Here is an 18,511-nt window from a genome sequence, read left to right as displayed (position 1 = left end):
CATGTCTGAGTGTAACATCCATGTATCCATAATATATATTAAATTTAATGTACTATAATCCAGCAGAGACCGGAGATTTCTGTCGGTAGGACAGCTCTTGTAATGACAACCGAGGGGACGACCAAAGACTTGGTCCACAGACCGGAGATCAGTGGACCTCAGAGAAACCAAACTGCGCGACAGTTTATGATCAGGCGTTTTGGCCGCAGGCTGTAACGGCGCCGGCCCCGACTTTGGGGAGTGGCAAGAAAGAGGCAGAGAGATTTGACGTCATGCCAAAGTTGAAACGAAAACGGATCGACACGCTCACGGCGAACCGCGACGCGGCGAGCTCCCGGAATTGAATTGGGGACATGGCCTCTCAAGAGACACGCCCTCTACCCACAGGGACACACTCCCTCAAGGGATATGCCCCTTAGGGACACGCCCCCTCATTCCCCACAGGGACATGCCCCTCAACCCTGCAGAGACCCACCTCCTCCCCTATCCCAGCCCTAGCCCTCCCCCCTTGCCCTTCGGCCCTACCTCTCCTGACCCCAGCCCCACCACGCCCCCCTTAGCCTGTCTAGGCCCTGGCGCAGGGCGGCCTTTATGTCCTGGTTGCGCAGACTGTAGATGAAGGGGTTGAGCGTGGGGGTGACCACGGTGTACATGACCGTGGCCAGCTTGTCCCTGTCCCCGGAGTAGCTGGAGAGGGGCCGGAAGTAGACACTGATGGCCGTGCCATAGAAGAGCCCCACCACGGCCAGGTGGGCACCGCAGGTCTGGAAGGCCTTGCCGCGCCTCTCGGGCACCCGGAGCACGGCCCAGAGGATGCGGGCGTAGGAGAGGACGATGAGGAGGAAGGGCCCGACGATGAGGACGCCCCCCTCCAAGAAACTGAGTAGCTCGTTGAGCCGCTTCTGGGAGCAGGCCAAGGCCAACAAGGGCTGGAAGTCGCAGAAGAAATGCGGGAGGCGGGTGCGGCCGCAGAAGGAGAGCCGGGACATCAGCAGGGTGTGCAGCAGGGAGTGGATATGGGCCAGCAGCCAGGAAGAGCCCACCAGCGCCTGGCGCCGCAGAGGGCTCATGAGGACGGCGTAGCGCAAGGGCCGGCAGATGGCCAGGTAGCGGTCCAAAGCCATGACACCCAGCAGGAAGTTCTCGGTGATGGCGAAGGCCACAAAGAAGTACATCTGCACCAGGCACCCGGTGTACGGGATGCCCTGGCGCCGGGCACGCAGGTTGGCTAGCATCTTGGGCAGGGTGGTGGAGGTGAAGCAGACGTCCACCAGCGAGAGGTGGCTGAGGAAGAAATACATGGGGGAGCCGCGCAGGCGGGGGTCGGAGCGGGTCAGCAGCAGGATCAGTAGGTTGCCCAGCAGGTTGAGGAGGTACATGCAGAAGAAGAGGGAGAAGAGCAGGTGCTCCTGGCCGGGGTGGCTGTAAAACCCCAGCAGGAGGAAGTCAGGGTGGACGCTGCCGTTGGTGCTGTCCATGGGCCTGAGTGGGGAAAGAGATGGGGATACGGCTGAGAGTTTGGGTGATGGATGAAAGGAGATCCATCCATTTGTCTAGCCAGCCACCCATCTGTTCATCCATCCATCCACTAATCTATACACAAATCCCTCCATCCCTCCATCCATCTGTCCACTAATCACCCCATCCATCCATCCATCCATGGATCACCCTGTCCGTCCATCAATCTATTCACCCATCCACTCTTCACACTACCCATCCGTCCATCCATCTATTCACCCATCCACTCTTCACACTACCCATCCGTCCATCCATCTATTCACCCATCCACTCTTCACACTGCGCATCTGTCCATCCATCCATCCATCCATCCACTCTTCACACTACCCATCTGTCCATCTATCCATCCATCCACCCATCCATGGATCACCCTGTCCGTCCATCAATCTATCTATTCACCCATCCACTCTTCACACTACGCATCTGTCCATCCGTCCATCCATCCATCCACTCTTCACACTACCCATCTGTCCATCCATCCATCCACTCTTCACACTACCCATCTGTCCATCCATCCATCCACTCTTCACACTACCCATCTGTCCATCTATCCATCCATCCACCCATCCATGGATCACCCTGTCCGTCCATCAATCTATCTATTCACCCATCCACTCTTCACACTACCCATCTGTCCATCCATCCATCCACCCATCCATCCACTCTTCACACTACCCATCTGTCCATCCATCCATCCATCCACCCATCCATCCACTCTTCACACTACCCATCTGTCCATCCATCCATCCATCCATCTACTAATCGTCCCATCCAGCCATCCATTAAATATAGACATTTCTAAATCAGCAGGTCCAGATAACGTCCATCCCAGAGTTTTAAAAGAGCCAGATGAGGAGTTCCCTGGGCCGTTCATGCTGATTTTGAATAAGTCTTGGCATGTTCGGGAAATTCCAGGGGACTGGAAGAAATTCAGTGTTGTGCCAATCTGTAAAAAAGGCAAATGGGGTGACCCGGGTAATTGTAGGTCTGTACGTTGGACATCGATCCAGGGCAGGATAGTTGAGCAACCGATACCGGACTCGATTAATAAAGCATTAAAGGAGGGTGATGTAACTAATGCCAGTCAACATGGGCTTCTGAAAAATAGAGCTTGTCAGACTAACGCAGTCTCTTTTGTGATGAGATTACAAGTTTGGTTACTAAAGGTAATCGTGTGATCGCATCGATGTAGAGCTCTGTAAGGCGTTTGACCTGGTACCGCATGACGTTTAGATTAAAAAACTAGAAGGATATAAAATTAACTTGCTCGGCCTCCATGAAATGGCTTGTAACTGGCTAACTGGTAGAGCTGACAATGTATCTGTCAACGGAGACTCCTCATCGGGCGAGTGGCTTTCCAGGGGACCCTGCAGGGACTGTGGCTTGTCCCGAGGCGAGTTAACGGCTTGGTCAGTGAGCTGGAGGAAAGCAAAATCCTCCTGGATGAAGTTTGAAGATGACACAATGTAATGAGAAGGAGGACGGGTCAGTGATACAGAGCTACCTAGATCACTTGGTAAACTGGGCGCATGCAAAGAAGAGGTGTTTGAATATGGCGACGTGTAAATGGAACAATGTCGGCCGTCTCTCTCCTGGGAAGCAGCAACTCAGAAAGAGAATTGGGAGGGTGTGGGGGGGATAATCAGCTGAACGCACAAGCTCCCACTGGCAGCCAGTTCCCCCCTCCCCCCCAGGACCTCCCGCCCGCCTGATGCCCTGCACCAGATCAGCGCCTCCCCTTCCCTCCCTCCCAGCGCCTACTGCCTGCTGCAATCAACTGTTTTGCGGCATGCAGGAGGCTCTAGGAGGCAGTGGGAGGAGTGGGGGTGGTGTTATACCAATAGAATAAAAACCAGCAGGATCTTATTAAGAGGGATAAGGCAAAGATGCCACATTTATTGTAAATATAATAATACTATAAAAGATAACAGTAAACAACGTTGTTTGGCTACTTATTAACAGTAAACAACGTTGTTTGGCTACTTATTCCTATTACTACTTATTTCTTATACACACACGTTATACCTAATACCTATACACACACACACACATTCACACACACACACACACACATCCATCAGATGTTCTGCAGCTGCTGCATAGTTACCAGTCCTGCTTGAGTTTGCAGCTTGAGTTTGCAGCTTGGGTTCGTAGCTTGTGGCGGCTAACTGGCCAGGAAAGCCGGGCACAAGGACGAGCTGGGTCTCTGTTGGGAATGCACCAATGCCCTTCCATGTTGGCAGCAGAATGTTACCCTTCTCCCAAAGTTTTCCATCTCACCCATCCTTTTTGTAGGCTTTAGTTTGAATCCAGAGTCTATAGGTCTTGCTGTGTCATGCTGCCTCTGGGTTTGGTGATTGATCACCCGTCAATTGCAGACATGACTTTCAGCCTCGGACCGGGCTTTGATCTTCCTTCTATTGTACCTTTTCTTTTTAGGGTGGATTCTTCTTACTTTGTTAGGGCTCTTGTCTGCATCTTCAGCCGTTGATGTTTGAACTCTATTTAATCAGGACAGGCTGGGGCTGGAGGTTGATTCCATCATCCATACATACCTCATTCACACATCTAAACTAAACTAATAAGATTACAGCAGGGTTTGCAAAAATGAAGGTTGCAGCAAGCCCTTACAAAATGGAGTGAGCATTTTAAAATGGGGTTTGAATTACAATATGGCAAACAGTGAACAGAAGTTATAATATAGACAAGTATAATGGATGGCAAACAGTGAACAGAAGTTACACTGTAGGCAAGTGTAATAAATGGTGAACAGAAATTACAATACTGAAACAGTGCAAGTCTCCGTGATTTAAGCAGGAATTGGATTGATAGTGAAACTTACAAAGGCAGCTGACTGAACAGCTATGGCTCTTAACAGGCATCTCAACTGTCATTTAGCCAGCCACTGGGGCAACCGGCTCCATGAATGAATATTGTTTCATTCATAAAACTCCACCCATGAAGCTACACTAATAAAGTAAACAACTAAAAACAATTTCCTTCATCAGTCCTACATTGTGGCACGCTGGGGGAAGGGGGTGGAACTGGGTGAGAAGACGTGGGGCAGGGGTGGGGGCTTGAGGGAAGGGATGGGGTGGGGGCAGGGCCTGGGTTGGAGCGGAGAGTTGAGCACCCCCCGATCCCGGAAGAAGCCGGTGGCAATGTAAACAGGAGAATTTGGAGTAGGTGCCGAGAAGTGATTTGACCTCTCGATTTGGCCCTGGTGCGACCGCTGCTGGGGATCCTGCATCCAGTTCTGATGCCCACAGTTCCAGAAGGAGCTTGATAAATTGGAGAGGGCTCAGAGAAGAGCCACAGAAATGCTGACGTGATTAGTAAACCTGCCTTCGAGTGAGAAACGCCAGCAGTTCGGTCGATTTAGTGCAGCAGAGAAGGTGAAGGGGTGACTTGCTCCCAAGAAGTACCAATGTGGGGAAGCAAATATTTACAAATGGGCCAGTCAGTCCAGCAGAGGAAGGTGGAACCCCGTCCTATGGCTGGAAGTGGAAGCTGGACAAACGGAGAATGGAAATAAATCATGAATTGTGAACAGTGAGGGTAACTTTCCCCAGTTGCTTCGCCATCACTGGCCATTTGGAAATCAAGATGGGATGTTTTTCTCAAAGCTCTGCCCTGGGAATTACGGTGGGGATGGGCTCTGGCCTGGGCTATACAGGTGGCAGACTAGGTGAGCACAATGGTCCCTTCTGGTCGTGGAATCTAGGAATCCATCCCCCCCATTCCTCCCCTAATCTACAAACAAACCATCAATCTCTCCATCCCTCCATCCATCTAAATACTCCATCCATCCCTCCATCCAGCCATCTAGGCATCTAAATACTACATCCATCCATCCATCCATCTAAATACTCCAGCCAGCCAGCCAGCCACCCATTTCTCCATCCCTCCATCCATCTAAATACTCCATCTATCCCTCCATCCAGCCTCTAGCCATCTAAATACTCCATCCATCCCTCCATCCAGCCTCTAGCCATCTAAATACTCCATCCATCCATCCATCTAAATACTCCATCCCTCCATCCAGCCATCCCTCCATCCATCTATATACTCCATCCATCCCTCCATCCATCTATATACTCCATCCATCCCTCCATCCATCTATATACTCCATCCATCCATCCATCTATATACTCCATCCATCCATCCATCTATATACTCCATCCATCCATCCATCCATACATCTAAATACTCCATGCCTCCATCCAGCCCTCCATCCAGCCATCCCTCCATCCATCTATATACTCCATCCATCCCTCCATCCATCTATATACTCCATCCATCCCTCCATCCATCCATACATACATCTAAATACTCCATCCCTCCATCCATCCAGCCATCCCTCCATCCATTTAAATACTCCATCCCTCCAGCCAGCCAGCCATCCCTCCAGCCATCTAAATACTCCATCCCTCCATACATACTGTGGCAGAGCTCTGACCTTGTCCCCGTGGGTCCTGCGCTTCTAGGCGGTATGCGCTAGCCTCAGTGGCTCTCTGTGACCCTCCACGTAGCCCTTCTCTCTCTAGGGCCAGGGTTACACTCTACTGAGCCCTTTTCATCATAGGCCAGCAAGGAGGTTGGTGAGAGAATTCCCACAGTCTCTGTTGTCCCTAGGGCTTGTTTTAGAACAGTTTAGCCTCCTGTCCTGACAGGGGCCTGACTTCCCCTCCCAGGAGGTGTTCCTGTAGTGGTGGGTTGGGGGGAACCCGGGCCCGCCCTCTACTCCGGGTTCCAGCCCAGGGACCCTAATGGTAGCAGCTGTTGGCAGCCAACCTTTCACTGCCAGAGTTGCTACATTTCCCTGGGCCACTTCCCCACAGCTCTCCTGCTTCTCCCTTACCTTAGGGCTCCCTTATCAATAACTTGAGGGTGTCTTCATTAACCAGTCCTTCAGCTGCACTTGCTCTCCTCTGCCTGACTGGAGTGAGCCCTTTTAATAGTATCAGCGGGGCCTTAATTAGAGTCAGGTGGTCACATTAGCTTAATGGCCTCACCTGACTCTTTGCAGGTTAATTGGAGTCAGGTGTTCTCATTAGCCTGGAGCAGCCCCTGCTCTGGTCAGTCAGGGAACTGAAAACTGTTAATCCAGTGGCCAGTATATCTGCCTTCTGCTATTCTGCTGTACCCAACTGGCCTGGGTCTATCACACTACATACATCTAAATACTCCATCCCTCCATCCATCCAGCCATCCCTCCAGCCCTCCAGCCATCTAAATACTCCATCCATCCCTCCCTCCCTCCATCCATCCAGCCATCCCTCCATCCCTCCAGCCATCTAAATACTCCCTCCCTCCCTCCCTCCCTCCATCTAAATACTCCATCCATCCCTCCAGCCATCTAAATACTCCATCCCTCCCTCCCTCCCTCCATCCATCCATCTAAATACTCCATCCCTCCAGCCATCTAAATACTCCATCCATCCCTCCATCCATCTAAATACTCCATCCCTCCATCCAGCCAGCCATCCCTCCATCCCTCCAGCCATCTAAATACTCCATCCCTCCCTCCCTCCCTCCCTCCATCTAAATACTCCATCCATCCCTCCAGCCATCTAAATACTCCATCCATCCCTCCCTCCCTCCATCCATCCATCTAAATACTCCATCCCTCCAGCCATCTAAATACTCCATCCATCCCTCCATCCATCTAAATACTCCATCCCTCCATCCAGCCAGCCATCCCTCCATCCCTCCAGCCATCTAAATACTCCATCCATCCCTCCATCCATCTAAATACTCCATCCATCCCTCCCTCCCTCCATCCATCCATCTAAATACTCCATCCCTCCAGCCATCTAAATACTCCATCCATCCCTCCATCCATCTAAATACTCCATCCCTCCATCCAGCCAGCCATCCCTCCATCCCTCCAGCCATCCAAATACTCCATCCATCCCTCCATCCATCTAAATACTCCATCCCTCCAGCCAGCCAGCCATCCCTCCATCCATCTAAATACTCCATCCATGCCTCCATCCATCTAAATACCCCATCCATCCCTCCATCCATCCATCTAAATACTCCATCCATCCCTCCCTCCCTCCATCCATCCATCTAAATACTCCATCCCTCCAGCCAGCCAGCCATCCCTCCATCCATCTAAATACTCCAGCCATCCCTCCATCCATCTAAATACTCCAGCCAGCCAGCCAGCCATCTAAATACTACATCCCTCCATCCATCCATTCCTCCATCCATTCCGCCATCTAGCCATCTAAATACTACATCCATCCATCCATCCATCCATCCATCTAAATACTCCATCCATCCAACCAGCCAGCCATCTAGCCATCTAAATATTACATCCATTCATCCATCCATCTAAATACTCCATCCATCCACACACTCACACACCCAACCCTCCCTCCATCCATCCATCCATCTAGCCATCTAAATACCCCATCCATCCCTTCAGTGAGTGATAGAAACTGAGATCAGGGCCCCATCGCGCCGGACGCTGCCCAGACCCCGACTGAGATCAGGGCCCTGTCGCGCCGGGCGCTGCCCAGACACACAAAGAGAGACAATCCCTCCTTCAAAGCACTGACAATCCAATTTGACATTGGGTGGTGGGGGGGAAAGAGGCACAAAGAGCAGAAGTGGGTTTGCTTAGGTCACACAGCAGGTCTGTGACAGAGCTGGGGAGAGAACCCAGGAGTCCTGGCCCCCAGCCCCCCCATGCTCTAACCCACCAGACCCCACTCCCCTCCCAGAGCCAGGGAGAGAACCCAGGAGTCCTGGCTCCCAGCCCCCTCCGCTCTAACCCACCAGACCCCACTCCCCTCCCAGAGGTGAGCAGAGAACCCAGGAGTCCTGGCTCCCAGCCCGCTCCGCTCTAACCCACCAGCCCCCACTCCCCTCCCAGAGCCGGGGAGAGAACCCAGGAGTCCTGACTCCCGGCCCTCCCCCCACTACTGGCAGCACCAGCCTAACAATGTGACCAAGCGGGGGCGGGGGTGACATCTCCGATGACTCAGTGTCCATGGCTGGGGGCTGGGTCCTGGTTCCCCAAGCCTGGGGGGCTGGCGTGGGGTTGGCTCAGCCGGTTGGAGCCGTGGGGAACCGACGGTTGGCTCCAGGCTGGTTCCCTGTCACACTAACTTGGAATCATCTGGAGATGAGATTCCAAGTCCCGTTGCTCCAGGGGACGGCACTGATGTCCGAGACTTAGACGTCTGTGAGGCCTTTGACTTGGTCCCGTGATTAAAAAACCCTCGAAGGATATGAAATGAACACTGCCCCACCCCCACCCCCCGTTCAATGGGTTTAAAAACTGGCTAACCGATAGAGCTCAAAATGTGACTGTCAACTTGAATCATTGTCGCATGGGCGTTTCCAGCCGGCAGGTCTCGGCCCAGGGATGCTGGAAAAGATTTGAGGGTCATGGGGGACAATCAGCCGAACGGGAGATCACAGAGCTAATGCCATCCTGGGAGGTATAACCGGGGGAATTGCGAGTCGGAGCAGAGAGGGGATTTGACCTCTGGCTTTGGCCCTGGTGCGACCGCTGCTGGGATCCTGCCTCCGTTTCCGGTGGCCACCTTTCAAGACGGATGTTGATCAGTCGGGGAGGGGTCAGAGAAGAGCCATGAGGATGATTAAAGGGTTAGAAACCGGCCTGAGCACGAGAGACGCTGTTGAGCTGAACAAAGAGACGGCGAAGAGGTGACTGGATCCCACCTGTACATACCGACGTGGGGGAACAACGATTTAATAGTGACCGCTGAGCCCGATCCAACCGGCTGGAAGTTGCACCTGGACACGTTCAGACGGGACGTAAGGCATCAATCATTAGCAGTGAGTGGCATGAGCCCTTGGGAGAATTTCACCCGGGCGCGGTGGATTCTCCATCACTGGCTGTTTTTCAGTCGAGCTGGGCTGGTTTTCTCCGGGAGATTGTGGGGGACATTCTCTGGCCGGTGTGAACCCTGAAATCTGCTAAAGGGGACTCTCTCTCTCTCTCCCAGGGGCCTGTACTGGGACCAGCGCTGGTCTACATACTCATAAATGATCTGGAAAAAGGGGTAAACAGGGAGGTGGCAAAATGTGCAGATGACACAAAACTACTCAAGAAGTTCAGTCCCAGGCAGACTGCGAAGAGGAACAAAGGGATCTCACAAAACTGGGTGACTGGGCAGCAAAATGGCAGATTAAATGCAATGCTGATAAATGCAAAGTGATGCACATCGGAGAACAGAATCCCAACTATACGTATACAATGATGGGGTCTAAATTAGCTGTTACCACTTGAGAAAGATCTTGGAGTCACTATGGAGAGTTCTGTGAAAACATCCACTCAATGTGCAGCGGCAGTGAAAAAAGCGCACAGAATGGGGGGAGTCATTAAGAAAGGGATCGATAATAAGACAGAAAATACCCAGGGGAGCTGCTGGGGTGGAGCAGGAGGCCCGGAGCCCGGGGGCTCAGTCTCCGAGGCAGGGAGGCCGCGGGGCCGACCCTGAAGGCGGAGTGGGCCCCATTTGGGGGGCTGGCACCTCGCTGGGGTTCGGCCGAGAGGCTGTGGAGTTGGAGCATCCGGCCTGGGGACGGGGGGGCTCGGGCTGGCCAGGGTGTGGGGCTCCCAATGGGGGTCAGGTCAGCAGCTGAGCCGAGGTCTGGAAAAATGCCAGGAGCAGCTCAGTGTTGGACTCTGGCAACCTGTCCCGGGCTCTTGGGGTGGGGGGGAGGAGTGGGGTCTAGTGGTTAGAGCAGGGGGGCTGGGAGCCAGGACTCCTGGGTTCTCTCCCTGGCTCTGGGAGGGGAGTGGGAGCTAGTGGTTAGAGCAGGGGGGGCTGGGAGCCAGGACTCCTGGGTTCTCTCCCCAGCTCTGGGAGGGGAGTGGGGTCTAGTGGTTAGAGCGGGGGGGCTGGGAGCCAGGATTCCTGGGCTCACAAATCTAAGTGATTTGGCAACAAAATGGCAAATGAAATGTAATGCGGATAAATGTAAAGTAATGCCCCTTGCAAAAAAATAACCCCAACTCTACATACAATATGATGGGGGCTAATTTAGCTACAACGAATCAGTAAAAAGATCTTGGAGGCACCATGGATAGTTCTCTGAAGACGTCCACGCAGTGTGCAGCGGCGGTTAAAAAAGCAAACAGGATGTTAGGAACCATTAAAAAAGGGGTAGAGAATAAGACGGAGAATATCTTATTGCCCTTATATAAATCCATGGTACGCCCACATCTTGAATACTGCGTACAGATGTGGTCTCCTCATCTCCAAAAAGATATATTGGCATTAGAAAAGGTTCAGAAAAGGGCAACTAAAATGATTAGGGGTTTGGAACAGGGCCCATATGAGGAGAGATTAAAGAGGCTGGGACTTTTCAGTTTGGAAAAGAGGAGACTAAGGGGGATATGATAGAGGTCTATAAAATCATGAGTGGTGTGGAGAAAGTGAATAAGGAAAAGTTATTTACTTGTTCCCATAATACAAGAACTAGGGGTCACCAAATGAAATTAATGGGCAGCAGGTTTCAAACAAATACAAGGAAGTTCTTTTTCACACAACGCACAGTCCACCTGTGGAACTCCTTGCCTGAGGAGGTTGTGAAGGCTAGGACTATAACAGGGTTTAAAAGAGAACTGGATAAATTCATGGAGGTTAAGTCCATTAATGGCTATTAGCCAGGCTGGGTAAGGGATGGTGTCCCTAGCCTCTGTTTGTCAGAGGGTGGAGATGGACGGCAGGAGAGAGATCATTTGATCATTACCTGTTAAGTTCACTTCCTCTGGGGCACCTGGCATTGGCCACTGTTGGTAGACAGGACACTGGGCTGGATGGACCTTTGGTCTGACCCGGTACGGCCGTTCTTATGTTCTTATGGTTCTCTGCTCAGCTCCGGGAGGGGAGTGGGGTCTGGTGGTTAGAGCAGGGGGGGCTGGGAGCCAGGACTCCTGGGTTCTCTCCCTGGCTCTGGGAGGGGAGTGGGGTCTAGCGGTTAGAGCAGTGGGGGCTGGGAGCCAGGACTCCTGGGTTCTCTCCCCAGCTCTGGGAGGGGAGTGGGGTCTGGTGGTTAGAACAGGGGAGGCTGGGAGCCAGGACGCCTGAGTTCTCTGCCCGGCTCTGAGAGGGGAGTGGGGTCTGGTGGTTAGAGTGGGGGAAGGCCGGGAGTCAATGTCATAGTGGAGTGACTCACAGCTGATGCCAGGAGATGGACCCTCCGTGCTGATCTGAAGCCCCCTGCCCCCGACCCTCCGCTTACCTGATTTCAGAGTCTCCACTGCATGGGGGAGCTCGGCCAGTATTCTCGGGGTGGGGGAGTCGCGTGGGGGGGGATCACTGGGGCTCGGATCCCAGCTGGGTTTGTCTCTCACCCTGCAGAGGAGAAAAGAGCCAGGCTGGGTGGCCGGTGGGGGTATTTGACTCCCTTCCAGCCCCTCCCAAAGCCAGGCAGACAGGTCCTGATTGGTTCCTTGGGAGCCCCTTGTTCCCCTGCTGGGGAGGCCTTAATGAGGTCCCAGGAGGGGCTGGAGTCCTCTCCCGCCCACTTCCCAGCAGCCCCGGACCCCGGCACTGCCAGCCCGCCCGCCTCTGCCCCAGGATGTTCCCCCAATGGGCTTCCAGCGTCAACCCAGAAGCCCCCAAACCTCCGAGGTTGGCAGAAGATGCCAAGAGCCTTAGTTTCTGAATCCTCATTCACATCAGGGTCCATTCTGGGCGTTAGGCTCCAAGCCTTGGAGGGCAGCCCCATGTACCAGTCTCAATGCTCCTGCCTCCTCCAGGTAAGTCTACATTTCGAGCTGGAGAGACACACCCATCCCAGCCCTCCTCGAACTGGCACTCACAGCGCCAGCTCCAAGTGTGGTTCCCCTCCTCAGTCATTGTGCATTTCCTGACCTGCTCTCGGCGCCAGAGCTCAAGGTTCTAGGTCCTTCAGGCCCCATGTTCTAGATTCCCCAATGCTGGAATACTTTCCATGGAATAAACGGGCCCAGAGACGTGACCCGGTTAAAATTCCTTTTAATCTTTTATGGAAGATACATGTTCCAGGTTCTAGGTCCCTGACAAGGTTCCAGGTCCCTCAAGCCCCAAGTTCTAGATCCCCAATGCTGGATTAATTTCCATGGAATAAACGGGCCCAGAGACGTGACCCTGTCACTGTCCCACATTAAATGGTGTTAAACAAAGTTCAGGGTTTGGTATCAGAGCCATCAGCCTGCCTAACCCCATGGCAAACACCCCATTAAAAATCCTGTTCACCTTTTAGGGAGAGAAGGCAAAGCAGTTAAGCATTGGAAATGTAAGACAAATGCACATGAAACGCGGAAGGAGAGACCAGCAACGAAAGACAACTGCGCTTCTATCTCTGCTGCTGATTTTTTATTTGCAATCTCACCGCTAGAGAATCGCGGGCCTGGCAGGTGTTTTCAGGCATCGTGGCCAGTTCTCGGAAAACATCCGCTCGATGCGGCAAGATTAAACAGAGGAGGACTGTTCAGCTTGGAAAAGAGATGATTGAGAGGGGGAGATGATAGAGGTCTAGAAAAATCATGAATGGGGAGGAGAAAGTCAATCAGGACGTGTTATTTACCCCTTCCCATAACACAAAAACTGGGGTCACCCAATGAAATTAACAGGCAGCAGGTTTAAAACAAACAGAAGGAAGTATTTCTTCACACAACGCACCATCAACCTGTGGAACTCCTTGCCAGGGGATGTTGTGAAGGTCAAAAGTAGAACTGGGTTACAAAAAGAATGAGATAAGTTCTTGGAGGGTAGATCTATCAATGGCAATTAGCCAAGATGGTCAGGGACGTAACCTCACGCTCTGGGTGTCCCTAAACGTCCGATGGCCGGAAGCTGGGAGTGGACAACAGGGGATGGATCTCGCAATAATTGCCCTGGTCTGTTCATTCCCCTGAAGCATCTGGCACCGGCCACTGTCGGAAGTCAGGATACTGGGCTGGATGGACCATTGGTGTGACCCAGTTTGGCCGTTCTTATACAGCTACTCCGAGACCTGGCCAACTTGTACCAGCATGGGGCTGTTTCAGGCATTGCTTGTCTCTCTGGTTATGGGCTCACAGCCGTGTTGCAAAATATATGTCTTGTCTGGCTAAGTGAGACTCTTAGGTTATGTCTGCACCGGAGCTGGGTCTCCCAGACCAGCAGGAGGTTGAACCCCCTGCAATATAAGCAGTCAAACCCACTGATTGTATCCAATGTGATTGTACTGTCAAAATATACCCAGCGAGGTCTTTTATGAAAGTTTGCAATGCACGGACCTCAGCGGAGCAGGACTGTTCCGGTTCTGAGCGTCACACTGTCAGGGAGATGTGGACAAACTGGAGAGAGTCCAGAGGAAAGCAACAAAAATGATCCAAGGTGAAGCAAACGTGGCCTAGGCAGAAAGGTTTAAAAAACAACAACGGGACATGTTTAATCTGGAGAAAAGACGGCGGGGGGACCTGATAGCAGCCTGCAAATCTGTTCTAAAGAAGCCAGGGATCGATTGTTCTCTGTGTCCCCTGAATTTTGGACAAGAAGCAATGAACTTCATCTGCAGCAAGGGAGATAGAGGTTAGATCTTAGGTCTGGTCTATGCTAAGGAGATAGGTCGACGCACGGCAGCTCATGTTGACCTAACCATGGATGTGTCTACACTTAAATTTTGCTCCTGTCGACGTAACTGCTCCGCCATGCTGACTTAACAACTCCATCCGCACGCGTGGCGTAGAGTCATGATTGGTGGCGTTAGGTCGGCGCAGGGTCGGTGACGATGCGGCGTCCAGGAGCGGTCCCACAAGGTCCCACACTGCAGTACAATCAATATAAGTGCTCTGGCTGACAACGCGCCCTGCTGACACCAGAAGCCCCGTGTGGACTCGTTCGAACAATGGAATTACTGTGACAGCTGGATGCCGCCGTGAGTTAGGGCGAGTTAATTTGGAAGTGTAGACATGGCCTTAGGAAAAACTAGTTCAGCTCCAGAACCGGCTCCCAAGGGGGGCTGTGGGATCCCCGTCATTGGAGGTTTTTAAGAGCGGATTGGCTGTATTAGTAGGAGTGTTGCCAGCAGATCGAGGGACGTGATTATTCCCCTCTGTTCGGCACTGGTGAGGCCACATCTGAAGTATTGCATCCAGTTGTGGGCCCCCCACTACAAGAAGGATGTGGACAAATTGGAGAGAGTCCAGCGGAGGGCAACGAAAAGGATTAGGGGGCTGGAGCACATGACTTACGAGGAGAGGCTGAGGGAACTGGGCTTGTTTAGTCTGCAGAAGAGAAGAGTGAGGGGGGATTTGATAGCTGCTTTCAACTACCTGAAGGGGGGCTCCAAAGAGGATGGAGCTCGGCTGTTCTCAGTGGTGGCAGATGACAGAACAAGGAGCAATGGTCTCAAGCTGCAGTGGGGGAGGTCTAGGTTGGATATTAGGAAACACTATTTCACTAGGAGGATGGTGAAGCACTGGAATGGGTTCCCTAGGGAGGTGGTGAATCTCCTTCCTTGGAGGTTTTTAAGGCCCGGCTTGACAAAGCCCTGGCTGGGATGATTTAGTTGGGGATTGATCCTGCTTTGAGCAGGGGGTTGGACTAGATACCTCCTGAGGTCCCTTCCAACCCTGATATTCTAAGAATCTATGACTCTCCGTTCAGAAGACAAGCACAGCAGTGAAAGACATTGGGTGTCTCTCTGCGTTCTCCTGATGTACCAGACTAATTCTTTCACCTGAGCCGTAACAGCACCCAGCCCTCCGTCCGATCGATGTTGGGATCGCTCGTAGACGTTGCAATCTTGGGTCGCTGCTGGCGGCACCGGATGCAGATAGACTTATGTTTTGGGACGCACACAATACACAATTCCAGTTGAGATCGTGGATTGAAAGTGGATTAGATAAACCGCATTATATCCCCCATGTGGACCCTCCCATTCAGAACGAAAGGGGTCTTCATTCAGTTGAGAAGAGACATTTTAATTCAGATTTAATGTGGTTTAGCTTAATTCCATTAATTAACTGAATTACACTAAACAGGATTAAGGCCACTTTAGTTCCGAACCAGGGGCTCTCTATAGAGGAGATTAAGCTGGTTTAAATAATTCAATTAAAAGGATTTTGTATACTATGTCCTGAGTGTCCCCATGTAGACAAGCACTAAGACGACTACCCAGGGGTTTAGCGGGGTTCCTAGATCCATGGCCTCCCGGGTGATATGGGGTGGGGGCATCTGGATCCATGGCCCCTCCAAGTGACCTGGGGCAGGGGTGTCAGGATCTCTACGTCCATCAAATTTTTTCCGCTCACACCAACTTCTGGACTTTTTCTCTCCTCCCCTGAGTCCCAAGTTTTCTCATTTGCTCCTTTGTTGTGGCTCTGGCTAATTAATCATGGGAGAGTCGGGGTGAGGATCGGGCACCGAGGGGACCTAGCACTGATTGGGTTCGTTAACGCAGGCCCCATGGGGTTCGTTAGCGCTATTCGCCCCCGGGACGAGTGTCCGCAGTCTCGGTGCGGTCTCGGTGTAGCTAATTCTGCTTTTAGTTAGGGGGCGAGTTTCGAGGGGCAGCGGGAGTGGGGGGCTCTCCAAAGGGCTGGGCATGGGAGTTGGGGTGCTTACCCCCAGTCTCCCCCTTCGTCCCCTGCACACTGAATTGTCCGTATCAGAGCCGGTGCCCCCTAGAGGGGAAAGACCCCACATCCCATTCCCTGTCCCCCTGAGCCAGCCAGTCCCCCCCATCATGGGGCCAGATCTGCGCCCCCTAGAGGGGAAATATCCCGCGTCCCATTCCCTGCCCCCAACTGTGCCAGCTGCATTTCCCAGGTCTCGCCATCCTGCGATCAGGGCTGAATTCAACAAACGCGTGGATGAGGATGATCCAGTGGATATGGTGTCCTTGGACTTTCAGAGAGTCTTTGACAAGGTCCCTCACCAAAGGCTCTTACGCAAAGTGAGCTGTCACGGGATACAAGGGAAGGTCCCCTCATGGATCGGTAACTGGTTAAAAGACAGGAAACAAAGGGAAGGAATAAATGGTCAGTTTTCAGAATGGAGGGGGGTAAATAGTGTGTCCCCCAGGGGTCTGTACTGGGCCCAGTCCTATTCAACACATTCATAAACAATCTGGAAAAAGGGGTAAACAGGGAGGTGGCAAAATTTGCAGATGATACAAAACTACTCAAGATAGTTCAGTCCCAGGCAGACTGCGAAGAGTTACAAAGGGACCGCACAAAACTGGGTGACTGGGCAAGAAAATGGCAGATGAAATTCAATGTTGATAAATGCAAAGTGATGCACATTGGAAAACAGAATCCCAACTATACGTATACAATGATGGGGTCTAAATTAGCTGTTACCACTCGAGAAAGATCTTGGCGTCATTGTGGAGAGTTCTGTGAAAACATCCACTCAATGTGCAGCGGCGTCAAAAAAACGAACAGAGCGTTGGGAACCCTTAAGAAAGGGAGAGATAAGATAGGAAATATCATATTGCCTCTATATAAATCCATGGTACGCCCACATGGTGAATACTGCGGGCAGATGTGGTCGCCCCATTTCAAAAAAGATAGATTGGAATTGGAAAAGGTTCAGAAAAGGGCAACAAAAATGATCAGGGGTCTGGAACGGCTTTGTATGAGGAGAGATTAATAAGACTGGGACTGTTCAGCTTGGAAAAGCGACGACTAAGGGGGGATATGAGCGAGGTCTATAAAATCATGACTGGGGTGGGGAAGGTAAATAAGAACGTGTTATTTACTCCTGCCCATAACACAAAAACTGGGGTGACCCGATGAAATTAATAGGCAGCAGCTTTCAAACGGACGGAAGGAAGGACTTCTTCACCCAGCAGCCAGTCAACCTGTGGAACTCCTCGCTAGGGGATGTTGTGAAGGCCAAAAGTCGAACTGGGTTCATAAAAAGAATGAGAGATGTTCCTGGAGGACAGGTCCATGCACGGCAATTAGCCAAGATGGGCAGGGAGGCAACCCCATGCGCTGGGTGTCTCTAAACGTCCGATGGCCAGGAGCTGGGACTGGCCGACACAGTGGATGGGTCACTTGATATTTGCCGCGTTCTGGTCATTCCCTCTGAAGCACCTGGCACCGGCTACTGTCTGAGACAGGATCCTGAGCTAGATGGACCCTATACGGCCATTCTTACGTTCTGATTATTTTCCCAGCACGACGTTCTGTGTCGGCCCCTACTATAGCTGGCGAATGCCACGGGAGCCCCGTGGCTTGTGCATCTGCCAATGGGCACCCCACCCCCAGAAACCCCCAAGCCTGGGTGCTGCTGTATCCCGTGGGGTTCCCCTTCCCCCTCCATTGGGATCCCAAGTCCCCGATTCAAGGGGGAACAGAGAACACAACGGGGGCCGGGGGGGGTCTGTAGGAGACTCACCCTTTTTCCTAATCTCTCAACTCAACCTCCCATGCCGAGCATTCAGCCCGACCCGGCTTGTCCTGCCTTCAGCGGACGCGGAGAGCAAGTGATCTGACCAGCCTGGGACAGATCTCTCTGGTCCTCCGTCAGGCTTTTTCCCAGACCAAGTGGGCCCAGTTTTTTAACCTTTTCCCACCAGGCAGACTTTCTAAACCATTGCTCATTTTGCCTGGACGCTCTCCGGTTTGTCACCATCTTTCCTGAAGCGTGGGGCCCCCAGATTTGGACACATAAACTCCCCCTGGGGCCTCCCCAGTGCCGAGCTGAGCAGGACGGCGTAGGAGCCTCCTTTGATATCCCCCAGAACTAGATTCGCTTCTTCCGCAGCTGCGCCCCACTGTTGGCTCAGATCCGATTTGTCCCCCGCGGGAACCCCCCATCCCCGTCGGCCACGCGGCCAGCAGCTGCGCGTTTGCTTTTTCCTTCCTCGGAGGCATACGCTGCGCTCGGTCCTTGTCCAATTTCCCCTGCTCGATTTCAGAGCCGTTCTCCGATTCGCCCCGGTCGTTTTCAACCTGAACCCCGGCCCCAAAAGCGCCGGCCGCCCCTCCCCACAGGGAGTCACCTGCAGGGGTTTGGAG

General features: G+C 52.5%; 1 protein-coding gene across 1 annotated transcript; it reads right to left on the bottom strand.

The window, feature by feature from the left end:
* Positions 1 to 521: 521 nt before the first annotated feature.
* LOC135894938 (olfactory receptor 1f45-like) lies at positions 522 to 1,478 on the bottom strand. The gene has a single exon (XM_065422991.1). It carries the CDS (start codon positions 1,476 to 1,478, stop codon positions 522 to 524), a length of 957 nt encoding a protein of 318 aa, XP_065279063.1.
* Positions 1,479 to 18,511: the final 17,033 nt, after the last annotated feature.

This window comes from Emys orbicularis (assembly GCF_028017835.1).
Source record: "Emys orbicularis isolate rEmyOrb1 chromosome 21 unlocalized genomic scaffold, rEmyOrb1.hap1 SUPER_21_unloc_1, whole genome shotgun sequence".
In the NCBI taxonomy this organism is placed as follows: domain Eukaryota; kingdom Metazoa; phylum Chordata; order Testudines; family Emydidae; genus Emys; species Emys orbicularis.
The sequence above is the reverse complement of the archived record's forward strand: the minus strand, read 5'-3'. Positions and strand labels throughout refer to the sequence as shown.

Coding starts and splice junctions, on each gene's coding strand:
- LOC135894938 (XM_065422991.1), bottom strand. CDS start 1,478: ATGGACAGCACCAACGGCAGCGTCCACCCTGACTTCCTCCTGCTGGGG.